At 27.5% G+C, this 14,466-nt stretch overlaps 3 protein-coding genes across 3 annotated transcripts in view; 1 reads left to right on the forward strand and 2 right to left on the reverse strand.

The window, feature by feature from the left end:
* Positions 1-216: 216 nt before the first annotated feature.
* Positions 217-1,959, reverse strand: zuc (Mitochondrial cardiolipin hydrolase zuc). The gene is made up of 4 exons (XM_011496131.1): positions 1,936-1,959; positions 1,118-1,308; positions 838-1,022; positions 217-443 (listed from the first exon to the last, which is right to left on the reverse strand). The coding sequence occupies exons 1-4, from the start codon at positions 1,957-1,959 to the stop codon at positions 217-219; spliced, it is 627 nt and encodes a 208-aa protein (XP_011494433.1).
* Positions 1,960-2,074: 115 nt separating this feature from the next.
* On the forward strand, positions 2,075-4,965 carry Hpr1 (THO complex 1-like protein Hpr1). The gene is made up of 8 exons (XM_011495893.1): positions 2,075-2,251; positions 2,384-3,076; positions 3,175-3,422; positions 3,515-3,814; positions 3,904-4,053; positions 4,265-4,412; positions 4,480-4,689; positions 4,755-4,965. Exons 1-8 carry the CDS (start codon positions 2,207-2,209, stop codon positions 4,917-4,919), a joined length of 1,959 nt encoding a protein of 652 aa, XP_011494195.1. The 5' UTR covers positions 2,075-2,206; the 3' UTR covers positions 4,920-4,965.
* Positions 4,966-7,971: 3,006 nt separating this feature from the next.
* The window catches only part of Mp (collagen XV/XVIII-type protein multiplexin), a 50,324-nt gene continuing 43,829 nt past the window's right edge, over positions 7,972-14,466 (reverse strand). The window contains exons 14-22 of the mRNA XM_011496132.1: positions 14,356-14,460; positions 13,776-13,850; positions 12,991-13,085; positions 12,827-12,919; positions 11,635-11,757; positions 11,508-11,522; positions 10,163-10,357; positions 9,319-9,434; positions 7,972-8,437 (exon numbers count right to left, since the gene is read on the reverse strand). Of these exons, the coding sequence (XP_011494434.1) occupies positions 7,972-8,437; positions 9,319-9,434; positions 10,163-10,357; positions 11,508-11,522; positions 11,635-11,757; positions 12,827-12,919; positions 12,991-13,085; positions 13,776-13,850; positions 14,356-14,460 (1,283 nt within the window). The remainder of the gene's footprint in view (positions 8,438-9,318; positions 9,435-10,162; positions 10,358-11,507; positions 11,523-11,634; positions 11,758-12,826; positions 12,920-12,990; positions 13,086-13,775; positions 13,851-14,355; positions 14,461-14,466) is intronic.

The raw sequence follows: 14,466 nt of genomic DNA on the forward strand, positions 1-14,466 counted from the left end.
GTAATAATTGTTTATAATAACAATAAAAATATACAAAAGAGTATATCTATTTATTATGTACACTTATTATATATCTATATAATTATTTATGTGAAAAGTTTAGTCAAATGGCAATGTTCTTTTAGATTGTCAAACAATAACTGAATTAGATATTATATTAACTAAAAATAATTATATATATATATATAATATAATTAACAATAATTACATAATTAATTATAGTACTGCTTTCTTATTCATTCGAAATCTAAACCAAAGCTTTTCAAATTCTAAGCTATAAGCCTGAACAAGTTCACATTGATTTGTAATTATAAGATTTTCACAGTTACCAAAGAAAGCTTGTAATGTCCAATTGGCACTTCCAGTAATTAATATTTCATTATCAATTACAGCAAATTTGTGATGCATTAGATATGTAGATTTTCTACTTCTTATTTGAATACCTAAAAAAATATATAATAGCCAATTTATTATGCCAAATATATAATAGCCAATTCAATTTGGTAATAAAAGTATACTTCACAGTTATAGTTAATTTTTTTTAAGTTAAATTTGATAGTGTAAGCTTGAAAATTATAATTGTAATTAATATTGCATAATGTGTGTACACTTGAATATGTTTGACTAATTTTTATTGAAATTAATATGTAGAATAAAAATATAATAGATACTTTTTAAATTTTGTATATTTTGTATAAAAAGGATATTTAAAACTGAATATAAGTTTTTTTCAATTTTAATTTTATAATAAAAAAAATAGTTAAATAAATATTAAAACAATCTTTAAATATCCAAAATTATAGAATGTAGTTTTCTTTTAAAGAATTTTCAACAAACCTGCTCTGCGTAAAATCAAAATTTGCATAGGCTCCACATCTTGAGCCTCTTTATTTGTTATAACTCTGATATATATATTTCTCCTTTTTAATTTAAGAATTTGTTTAACAATAAGAGAACAGGTTAAAAAGTATACGCAAATATCCAATGTTCTTCTGGATGATAATAAATAAGTCACAAATCTTCTAAAATAAATTAAAAATGTAGTTGTAAAGTCTTTATTGGAAATAAAAATCTTGTTTTAAATTTGTTTCTAAATAATTAATCTTTATACACATACCGAAGGGAGAGAATTGAGCAATTTCTATTGGAACAAGGGAAATTAGAATCTAAATGTGTCCTACAATGTGCACAGTTCTCAGAAAAGAAGAATACTTCTATTATTGGTTCCTTTACCTTTGGTTTAATTTCTGTTGGCAAAATTACTAATGGTTTAATATACTCTTTATTGTTCTTATAACGATATATATACTACAGTATATAAGCCACAGAATTTTTGTTGTACATATAATTCCTATCGCAGATATCAAAGTTTTTCCAGATATATTCGACCAATTTGAAAATACCATCTGAACAAAAGATATTATTCTATAAATACAAATGCATTTGCATAAATAATTTCACTAAATTCTAGTAGTGATTTGAATTTCTTATTTTGACAATATTTAAAATACACGAGGAAAGTTAATATGAATATGCTGCTTGGATTTGAAAATTAAATTTATTATAATATATAAAATGTATTTTATTAAATCATATTAGAACTACAAATGTAAATTACAATTTAAATGTAAATGCACAATAGAAATAATTATATACAAATTATAATACAAAATTTTATCACCTGTTCATTAAAGACTTAATTATTATAGTAAAAACAGCTTTCACTTTAGTTCCCATGAAATTACTAAAATCTATAGGTACGACGTAAATATACGCGGTAAAAAAAAAAAATTAATATTGTAAAGCGTGCTTTTGTTTTTAACCTTACGTTTCATTATTCAAATATCAATTCAAATTTCCATTGTGGAAAACAGATATAGGAAAAACAATTGTTAGCTATTGTTTCATGTAAATACTCTAGTTTAAAATATTGACTTGAATTGTGACACCATTCGTCATTGCTACGAGCAAGATACAGTCAAACTATTGCGTATACCTTTCTAGGCACAGGTAGACATTATTGTAAATTGACGTGTACTTAACCTCGCGTACAGTCATAATTGGAAGTATTTAGTGTACAACTGTCATATTTAATGCAGCGAATTAAAAAATAAATTTACATTTTGCGGATATTAACAATTGCTTTATAAAGTAACTTTACAGTAAATATTGCTTTATTTATTGTTCGATGTATAGATAACAATATATGTTTACAATGTCGTCTTTTGAAACGTTACGGAAAGACTATAGTGTAAGTAATAACGCTTATGTTAAGATTCCTAGGTTATGAAAATCCAAATAAATATATGTAGAACATAATTATTTTATGTATTTAAATTATTAAATCTAAGTCTAAAAATGTGTAATATTATTTTCATAACAGAAATACGTACAGCAGTGTTTAAAGACATCGGATATAGCTACTTTTCAAAAACAATGTACAGAACAGTGTGCTAATGATAAGGACAGAAAACCAGCGATCGACCAAGCTTTAAGAGATACTTTAGTCACTATATTATCGAATAATGCCAATAATAATACTCAAGCTTTGGAAACATATATTAAATTTTGTATAGAGCTCTGTAGAAAAGATTTAGCAACAACGAGTATACCTGTTATGCTACTAAGTGACATGTTTGATGCAATGACTTTAGATCATTGCGAAGAACTATTTACATATGTGGAAAATAATGTTGCTATTTGGAAAGAAGATTTATTTTTTGGTGCTTGTAAAAATAATTTACTAAGAATGTGTAATGATCTTCTTAGGAGACTTTCTAGATCTCAACAAACAGTATTTTGTGGAAGAATTTTGCTATTTTTGGCAAAGTTTTTTCCATTTTCAGAAAGATCTGGACTTAATATTGTTAGTGAGTTTAATTTAGAGAATGTCACCGAATTTGGAACGGAAAAGTCAGAAGAAGAAGTAGCACAACAAATGGAAACTGATGAAGAAAAAGTTGATATTAAAATATCGATAGACTATAATTTGTATAGGAAATTTTGGGCCCTACAAGATTTCTTCCGAAATCCAAATCAGTGCTATAATAAAATGCATTGGAAAATTTTTTCTACTGTTAGTATCGTCTGAATATTTTTCATATATTAATTGTTTTTATAAACTAAAGTTTTGTATCTGCAATTATTATAATAATATTAATTAATTTATTACAGCATGCCACAAATGTATTATCAGCATTTGCTTCATTTAAACTAGAAGATCAAAAAGATTGTATAATAGATCATTCGAAACTTGAATTATCAATGGAAGGCCTTTGTAAAGAATCGCATTACTTTGCAAAATATTTGACAAATGAAAAATTATTAGAACTACAATTGTCTGACTCAAATTTTAGACGATACGTTTTGTTACAGTTTTTAATATTATTTCAGTATTTAAACAGTACGGTAAAATTTAAATCGTAAGCCAAAGTCGAATTTTTTTATCATTTTTTCTATTTAGAATTATCATTTATTATATTATTGTTAACATTCGCTTCTATTTATGAAAAAGAGAAACACATGAATTGAAAACAGACCAAGTCGAATGGGTTACTGCAACTACGGAACAAGTTTATACTCTACTCACTGAAACTCCACCAGATGGATCTGTTTTTGCAGAATCTGTGAAACATATTTTAAAACGTGAAGAATTTTGGAATGCTTGGAAAAATGAAGGCTGTCCAGCTTTTAAAAAACCAGCTGTAGAGCCAATTTCAGAAACAAATGAAACAAGAAAACCTAAAAGATTAAAACGACGCATCGGTGATATGATACGTGATGCACAAGTAGTCGGAAAATATTACATGGGGAAGTAAGTAAATTATTTGCTATAATTCAGATTGTTAAATGAACAAAGTACCTATTAGTTATATTGTATTATATTTCTCATTAATTTTTTAGCCCAGAATTAACGAAATTATGGAACTTGTGCCCAAATAATCTTGAAGCTTGTAAATCCAAAGATCGAGACTTTTTACCATCTTTAGAAATTTATTTTGAGGAAGCAATCGAACAGTTAGATCCAGTGGCAGGAATTGAAGAAGAGTACAAGTAGGTATATGTTTGGTTTGTAATATAAAACACTAGTTTAAAAAGTATCAAATAAAAAGCATGCATCAACAGTATTGAATAAATATAGTGTTGAATTGTAAACTTGGTATTCATAAATACTTTAGAAAATATACTATTATAAATTAATTATAGAGTAAATCTTGAATTGGATACTTATGTGCTTAATAATAATACATTCGTTTGTTAACAGAAAAGTTAACGATGGTAATTTTGGTTGGAGAGCACTAAGACTATTAGCTAAAAGGAGTCCACACTTTTTTGTACATGGAAATTACCCCATTAATAAGCTACCTGAATATCTTGAAATAATGATTAAAAAAATAGCTAAAGATAGACCAGTATGTATTGTTGATAAAAAAAATTTTCTTATATATATAAAGTTGTCATATAAATATATTATCACAGCAAACTCAAATGGATATGAAGCAAGAAGCAGGAGAAACACCGCCACCTGAACAAATTGATCAAGATTTTAGTGAAGAAACTTTGAAACAAGATTCCGAAACTATAGAAAGTAAACCTAAAATAAGTCGAGAATTAGTGGAAAAATTAGCAGAAGTTTTGAAGAAAAATTGGGAAAAATTAGCTGTTAAATTAGGATACACAGATGATGAGGTAATTTCACTTTAATAATATTAATTTTACAATGTACTGTTTTCAATATTGCATTTTATTTATAGATATTTTTCTTTGCTAAGAAACAAACACCATATGAACAATGCCAAGAAATGTTAATTATATGGACTGAAGAAGATCCTGATGCATCCATTGAAAACTTAAAATCTATTTTACACAACTTAAATTATACAGAAGCATTAGAAGTATTAAACACTAATACTTTGTAAATTAATAGACTTTATAACTTTTGTAATTAAATAAATATAAAAAACACTGACTTTGAAAAAATTATGTTTATTATTTTTAACATAATAAAACTTACAATATTTTTTTAATTAATTATGAACTAAGTTTATTTTCCTTTCTCTTACATTTTCGATGAGAACGAATAAACATTAATATATTAGTTTTTAATACAATTAAATTAGTAATTAAGCAAATTAATACATAATCACATATAATTACAATTAATTTTTCAATTTTTTAAAAATTAGTCAAACCTATAGTATTATTAATTTATTTGAATTTTAGCCAAAATAGTAAACAGTGTTTAGATTTTTAATTATTTCATAATTTTCCATCATTTTTGATTTTTTTTTTAAATTAAAACCGTAAAAACTTCCAGTCATGTAGAAATATTTTTTACTTAAATTCATTTTATATAGAAAAAGAAAACTAGTATTATTGATATTTGTTAGTATATTACATTATTAATTTATAAACATTGACTTAGATTCGATTTATATTCGATGTAAAGCTAAATGCAACGCTTGACTTAATGAATCACCAATATTACTTAATCTTGGTAGTTATAAATGTATATAAAACATTACATTATCTTTTAATCACTTCACGGTAGCTTAATCAACCAAGTGACATGGATGTTATTCTGGTTCACCTTACATTCGTGCAAATTTCAGTTTAAATTACAAAAATTATTGCCTAAATTATAAGTGCTTAAAATATCTTATAATGTAAAGTATTTGCTGTTTTATAATACTAAATTGCACGGGTGAAAAAGAAAATGTTTTAAATAAATCTAAAATTATATTTATATAAAAATTAATATTGTTAGAAAGAGATGGTTGTTATATTTTTGGTGACATCGCCTAGATTGGAAAATTTTATTTAAAATACGAATGCTGTAAAATATTGATTATACCTAGCCTCTAGTTCTTTAAGAATATAAGTGTTTAATGAGAAAAATCATTATCAACAATTGATTTGTATTTTAACATCTAAAACACACTCATATACGCCAATACAGGTAGGTATGATTTATTTTTTGCGCCCAAGTTAAAAATTAGTTATTTATAATTTCATATACTAAAGATATAATGATACTTATTATGCGTTATTACATCTATACAAATATTCTGAATGTTTTAGTAAATTAAGAAAAACTGTTAATTACGTTTTTATCAATAAGCAATTGAATTTCTTTTGTGTATAATAAAACAAAGTATTAAAATATCAATAACTGTAAATGAAAATACATTGTGCGGTTATATATATATATATATACTTTTTTTTTGTTCACCTGGGGCATTTTTAATTACTTAGAATTACAGGAGGCATCTATTTTCTAAACAGTACGATATAAATTGCTCAAGATATGTGTTCATGTCATTCATTCAGCAAGATATTTGTTTTATTTTTCTTACTTTTTTAATGTATTAATGCAGTTTACCACTACACTTATATCGCGACGAGGGAAACCCATAATGAAACAAGCATCGCGTGATTCCGAATGAGAATATCTTATACTGAGAATTTTCTGCATCATTTGTTTTTGAATTGTAAGTTAATTAAAATAGCATTGAAAACTTATATATGATTTATATAGGATACGAATGCATAAATTAATTGATGTAAGTAATTTATAAGTAATTTATTATTATCATTATATTACTTTTTTTATAATACAAAATAAAAAATTATTCATTTTTACAAATAGAAATCAACTTGTCTAACGATTGAATGTAGTAATAAAGTAATTTCCAAATATTGCTTGATTACAATTGATTATTATTTTGTAATTAATATTTTTATTAATTAAAGTATTCGTATTTTTCTGATATATTCTATCGGAATATAAAAAGTAAAAAATATGAAAATCTGATTATAAGTATATTGCAATGATTTTCATTGCAATAATCATATATAAATTCCATTTTCAAACAGAATGTATGTTTGTATATTTTTTAAATAATAGTTGATTGAACATAGAACTCAACAAAGTACATAGTAATTAGTATTTTCGTCTACGTTACGTCGCAATGAGTATTGAATAAATTTCTAAGAATTGTCATGGAGATACGAAATATAGAATGAGAAATAAATCCTCGATGAGATGATTTGATTGAAAAATTTAACTAGAAATTAAAATGGCTAAAGCACGTATACGGCTACTGAACTCTTATGCTAAAATATATACTAATAATTATATATTTTAATAATCTTAATAATTGCAAACGAAAAAACAGAATAAAAATGACATAATTACTTTAATATCGCTGGCGATATTAAAATATAATTAAAATATAATGGCGTTCAACTTTGCATTTACTTGTTATCAATAAAGTAGTTGCTTTAACGTATCATCGATTGATTCAATCAGGTTCTTGGTATTTATAAAATGTTATTCGTACAATTATGCAATGCATTATTTATCTAATCAATACGGTTCGTTTGTTGAAAATCATTTTGGAAAAAAATCTAAATGCACAAAAGGACAAATCATTTTCATAATAAAATATATGAATATTAAATTTTATCATAATATACATAGTTATATTATAGAATGTTTATGTTTATGATATATACAGTATATATCATATTTATAATAATCATCTAATTTTTAATAAAAATGTTAATTTTAATTAAAAATGCAGTTGAATTCTTAAATGTTATTTTATATATTGGAAAAATAGCTTATTTTTTTAACACAGCAGTCATGGGATAAGTGTGCCAACTTTTTACTATTTAATATCATTGTAGTGGTAAAAAATTTCAAGCATTGCACATATCATAGAAACAAAAACAAACTTTTACATTTCTTACATTAATAAAGAGAATATCCCAATCAGAAGCCTCGTATTATCTCGAAATCAGGAAAATCGGGTTAGTGAAACGTCATCAAAATTAAAAGAGCAGAGCAGAACTAAGATTAAGGAAAGGAAAGAGGAGAGGAAATGCATCATCTCCTTGATTATGTACATGTAAAATACAACTCATCCCTCGTCCTTGTGCGCATTAATTACTACATTAATCGTCGTTTCATTCTTGAAAGAGTTGTCGCAGCTGCTCAGCGTACTCGGCCTCCGTAAATATACGCTGGTTCTCGTTATCCTCGTCGTCCTCGTCGTCGTCGTCCACGTCGTCCACGTCGTCCTCGATGTTGTTGTAGTTCGCGCTCTCCTCGTCCTGCTCGTCGATCCCCTCCACGTTGATTCGGTCCTCGTTCTCCACGTTATCCACGCTCTCGATGCCACGAGCATCGTCCCCATCTTTGACACTGAGGGAGCGTCGTCGGCGTCTCTTTGTGAGCTCGCTCGTCACCTCAATGCACAGTAGAGCAAATTTATTGTCGCAGGAGTAGCGCGTCTGCTCCAGGAGACGACCCCCTAGTAAGGGCGAGCCGAGGCCGTAGCGATCGGAGCTGTCCGAGTGCCAGGCGTCGCAGTATGTGTCCATCGCCCTCTCGCCCAATGCGTGTGAGCCGTGCCACACGACTTTGTTTGACCTGCACACGGAATCAGAGAAATAATTTTGGTTGCTAATTTAAGATAGTCGGCATTATTAACACAATGAGCTTCGATAAACTCACTTATTAATTTTCTCAATTAACTTAGCGCGATATATCATGTTTTATTTTTTTGATAAAAATATAAATCAGAACTTAATAGCCTATGTTTCCCTTTGTAAAATTCGAATTTATGTCCAGTGCTAAATTAATTCAATGATATTGTGATCAGTTTTCTTTGCACAAATATATACTATGCGTGCCGACTCCTTCATCTGTATGACGTTCTAGCAACAATGGTAATTAAACAATGGTAATGAACGGCTGTGTCACTATAAATAATCGTTTTTTGATTGATATATACTTTGATGTACAAAAATAGATTTATACTTTATTATGATTTTAAATATGAACTGCACGAAAATGCGTTTCGATAAAATGAAGTTATTATTCAAGGAGTACATTCACGGCATAATTTTCATATTCAATTTAGAACTGTCGAGTTTCTTAGAAAACGAAGAACGCCATCGCAATATGATTTGCAAGCCCCGCGTACTGAACAGACATTATAAACGGCAAATTTCAAAAGGAGAATCATTGAGATCTTTACTCGATCAATCTACAGCGCTTTAACGGTTCTATAATAATTAATCATGCTTAGTTGATATGAAATTCTACGTATAAATGCACAGCAATAATATAAACATCTATATGTAATTACAATATTAATTATGAGGTATTAAAAGATCACTGGAAATATAACAATACAGATTTGTAAATTTCTTAAATTTATGAAACTTGAAACACCGAATGATTGATTAATATATTTTAAGCTCATAAAATTAAGCTAATGACAATTAAAAAATTATATAAATATTTACCATGTATAGTCTGTGAGTATATTTTTTCCATTGAAACTGTAGATTCGAGGATTTTGAGAAAAATAAGCCCCGTTTCCATTGAACATCTCCTTCCATGAGTTAAAAAGTACATCACCCTAAAAATAAAATGCAATTAGAATCAAATAGCATAAAGTGGAGATATAGAACGTACTTTTTTTTACATAACTTTAGGTACTCTAGGTACAATATTCGTTGTAGTAAAAAATTCACACCCATACACACACACACACACACACACACATATATATATATATGTACATGTAATACAAGTATGTGCATTTTATATGCGTAATTTTTTATGCTCTTGTATATTTATTGTTTTGTATATTTATTTTGTTTGAAGTTTGTCGTCAATATTTAAGTAGTTTTGCGATAAATTTAAATTTCTTAGAAACGAATAATACTTGGAAATACAAAGCTGACTCAATTATTAATAAAAAACTATCAATACTGCCAAAAGTTGTATGATACTTTTATACACGTTTATAAAGAAAAATATTTTTATAGAAAAGTGACGTAATACTTGTCTGAAGCAAATATTATACAAAAATAATAAAGTGATAAGTGAACAAAAAAAAATAAACCGCCAACGCGCACTATTTATATCTCATTTGCACGACAGAGGACTTTAGTTTTCCATAATCCAACACAACCACTTACTCATTTGCATTGGATAAATTATAATTTTCACCACATTGCGGTACAAAATTAAACTCCTCTTAATAACGATAACGGCGCGTACAAGCACTCTTCTACCATCACCGCATCCGCGTTCACAACACAAAAGAGAAAGAAGGAACATAATTAAAAAGCCATTACTCACCTTAATATTGACGATAGGCAAATCCCTATCCCCGAGCCTCACGATACTATCGACATTCTGAACGCGCGAGCTGAGGAAGGCGCGGAATGTGCTTCTTAGCCCGGCTCGCTTCGCTTGCCGATAGCAGGCGTAGTCTGCCCCCCGCACCCCGTGCATATCGCCGGTGAAGGGCTCGTTCAATGCCGCCATCCGGAGCTGAAATGATGTAAATGTGAGCGTCGGCGCCTTTGGACTCAGGCATTCATAGCAAAATCAATTTTCAATAAGCTTAGCTTTTGAAAGCTACGTAAGCGATGCTGCTTTCTATCGACCTACGCCACGCGTTTTATTCGCCTCCTTGTTATTGTCGCGAGATGGGAAAATATAATATTTATTGAATTACAGTGCCGTGGAATCAGAATAATCTCGTAGGGCGTAAGGAATATCGGATGTCGAGAAATAATGTTTCATCCTGCCCTTCTTAGCAAAACACTTGAATTTTCCCGATATGAAAAGACTATTTTTTTTTATTTTTTTTTTTTTTGCAAATTTATCAAGCTTAAATTCTCGTGCCAATAATGTTGATGCATATATTAATTCGTAACAACAAGAACAATTTCGTTTCATGTATTGTGTTACTTGGAGTTGTGAACTTATGTCCAATTGGAAGACTATTGGTTGAAATAGAAATAATAGCTTTTTGTGAAATTCTTCTCTATCTAGGATGTATTTTTGATTATGAAAATGCTAGAATAATCGGTTTGCTCGTACGACTTTTGCACAATTCAACATGAATAATGTCCTCTTACTTCGTTACTATGTTATCTTCGAGTCGAAGTAAATGGTAAAATTTTAATATAAACAATTAATAGGACGTTATAATTTGGATAAGAAATTGGTTAGTAATAGTTTGGATAAAAAAAAAGAATAAAGCGGTTACTTTAAAAAGATACTTTATATTTTTTCATGATCACTGTCAGCTAAATTCTATCTCTATTTAATTTTTTTTTTTTTTTTTCATTTTCCGATAGAATATTTGCATATTGTAAGATCTTTTAAATGGTTATTTTACTTTGTGTTCTCTAGAGAAAGTTAAAATTTTCGCCAACAATATCTATTGAATTTAATAGAAATAATAGCCTGAAAAATATGAAATATAAATGTGAAATGTATGCAAAAGTGACAATTATATATAAAGTGTAAGAATCTCGGGATATGAAAAATCATAGGAAACATATATTAACGATAATAATTTACAATTTTTTTCGACTTTCGATAAATTTTTCATTATTTTAAAAATATCTTTTTCTTCGGAGCAAATTAAAAATATTTACATAACAATAAATTACATTCGTGAATACTATACCATTTTTGGATACCACTGGTCAGCGTGAAAACATAAAAAATTCGAAGTACATTAATACAATTCAATACTCGGGGAAAATGTTATGTAAAATAATTTGAATATAAATAAATAAATAATTTTTACTAACGCTCGTGCTCTCTGCCTTCATGGGAATCTGGTTGATCAAATTAGAAGCTTCAAATGGAGGATTAAGTGGTGGTGATGCAGTGGTGGGTGGCGCTGGAGTTGTTATAGGCAACAAAGTCCCGAGCTACATTATAATATTCAATGATTATTAAAAGCACTATGTAATTGGTATTTAATTAAATCCACTGAATTTATTATAATATTATTTAGTATTTATATAAGCAAACTGGAAACTTTATATTTATCGATGAATTTCAAATAAAAATTGAAGTAAGTAATATTTGGAGTAAATTTCGAAAAAAAAATTTCGTTGATCGATAATTAAATAGTATAGACGTTTATCAAAAATAATCATTAAAAGTCAATAAATCAATATTTTATTGTACTTCATCAAGAATTCCTGTATCTCGGAAAGTTACTTAAAAGTTATGATTAACTAGATAATATTCCGATGATCCGAATTATAGGAATAATTACAATTACAAAAACATAAAAAAATCTTCGATTTATCGTAAAGAGTTTGTAAAATAGAGTTTGTAATTATCATTTTTAATTCGTTATAAATCATTTATAACACATTATAATGTTATACAATTAATTATTGTATGAATTCTTTATAATTTTTAACTAATGCGGTAGGAATTTATTTGTTATTTTATGTGAATGCCATGTTTGCCTTTAATTTAATTTAAAAAAAAAAAACAATATAACCGAATTCAATGTATAATGGTGCTTTTCTTATATTCCACATGCCGCACATATTCAACGAATTCTATATTTAAAAATAAAGTTAGAATTTAAATCACATCAATAGATTATATTTCCACGAATAAATTTAATTTATTTCTTCATTTATTTTAACATTTTAGTTTATTAATTTAGAAACTTTATGTAAATCCAACAAAAGTTAATTAATATATCGATCAAATTTATTCCGAACTTTACAAGCTTCAATTGAATAATTATTAGATATATTTTAATTCTATTTAGAAATAAATACAGTAGAATATTCAAACTAAAAATTGCAAAGCTAATTAATTATTATAAACAAATATATGCCTCTGTTCATATGTATTTCAATTATGAATAATCAATAACGTAACACAGAAGAATATGATTCATTAGTCAATTTATATAAAAGTAATATCATTCAATTTATTTAAATGAACAGTATATTTGTATACGCAACTTACCGGAATATATTGCCAACCATTATTAACTCTAACTAATAATGCCTGCTCATCTATAATATAAGCTAGAGTTCCTACTGGACTTACAGCGGACATCTGTGAAAAAATATATTTCATCATAAGTAGGTGAAATTTTTATAAGCGGTTTAAGCAAAGAGGTTTTATACCTTTGTCATTGCTTCAGTATTCTGGAATGTAACTGCTCCTGGAACAATTTTCGTTGTAGTTTCCAAAGGCCCCCTTGTCACTGCAGCATTAACACCTAAAATTCCACGTAGACCAAATATATCATTATTCCGATGTAAATGTAAAGTATAGGAAGAGCACAATGGGCATTATATAATTCATACAATATTCAGTTAAATAGAAATAAACCGTTTTATACGCATGAATTATTTTATTAAAATTTAAAAGTTGAAGTTTTAATTTTTTAAATTTATTTTTATTCACATAGTTTTTGTAGTAAAAAATGCTTAACTGTCAATTTTTGAATCTCGATTAAAATTGAAATTAGTTATTTGCGAAAGACATTAGATGATCAAATACCAATATAGCTATTTAATTACTATTAATTGCAATTGGCAACTGTTAAACGTAACAAAATTGACTTGTTTTGTAAATTTAACATATGTATGTCATTAATTAGTTGTTCATATGTTAATATAATTATATAAAATCAATAAAATATAGTCAAATTTGCATTAAAAATAAAAAGAACCTTGGACGATCATATGATTTTTTTTATTGAATGTTCGATAATACAAAGAGGATAAGAAGTGGTAATAAAAAGCAATTTTTCTAATTCAAAATTTAAAAGAATTTTAATGAAATTCGAATGGAAAATATCCTATTAGCTCGTGCATACACGCAGTTATGCATTTACACGCGTAAAGAGCGATGTAACATTGGTTGTAGGTAAAGAATTACAAGATGTAAGCTGCAAATTTCATACCCAGATGCTCCTTAAGTTCCTTCAATTCCTTGAGTTCGCGGAGAGCTTTCAATTCATCTAAGTTGCTTCGCAGTCCTAAGAATCGCCGGTAGAGTACATGTACGTAAATAAAACGTTATGACCAAATCTTTACGATAGTCAATATCCCGAATTGATTCCTACTCTATTTATAGAATTTTCATACGATCCTTTATAATTTCCTAATATAGCGGACACAGATAACATTGATTTATGTATATTTTGCCCTTTCGCGATGTCTTATGTACTTGAATAATCGGAAAATGTACTAAATCAATAATCTAATATTTATTATATATATATATATATATATATATATATATATGACATTCTATTGTATATATGATAAATTGCATGAAATTGTTATTACGATATTTTAAACTAATTTCACATTTCGTAACAATTCATTTTTCGAGCAAAAATTTCAATCGTCTTTTGCTGTTAATTCTGTCAATAAACATAATTAGCAAAATATAAAAATTACTTACATAATATGCAATATATCTTAAGTTTGATTACTAATAACCGTTTTCAAGCTAAACCTATCGTTAATACGGTATACCTTTCCTCGAACCATAATAATCACGTTCACTGTATTTGTGAATCTTGCCAATACTAGGTCCCGGTGGTCCAGGTGGTCCAGGCGGTCCTGGTGGTCCGGGTGGTCCTGATG

This window comes from Ceratosolen solmsi, unplaced genomic scaffold (genome assembly GCF_000503995.2).
Source record: "Ceratosolen solmsi marchali unplaced genomic scaffold, CerSol_1.0 scaffold11, whole genome shotgun sequence".
Classification (NCBI taxonomy): domain Eukaryota; kingdom Metazoa; phylum Arthropoda; class Insecta; order Hymenoptera; family Agaonidae; genus Ceratosolen; species Ceratosolen solmsi.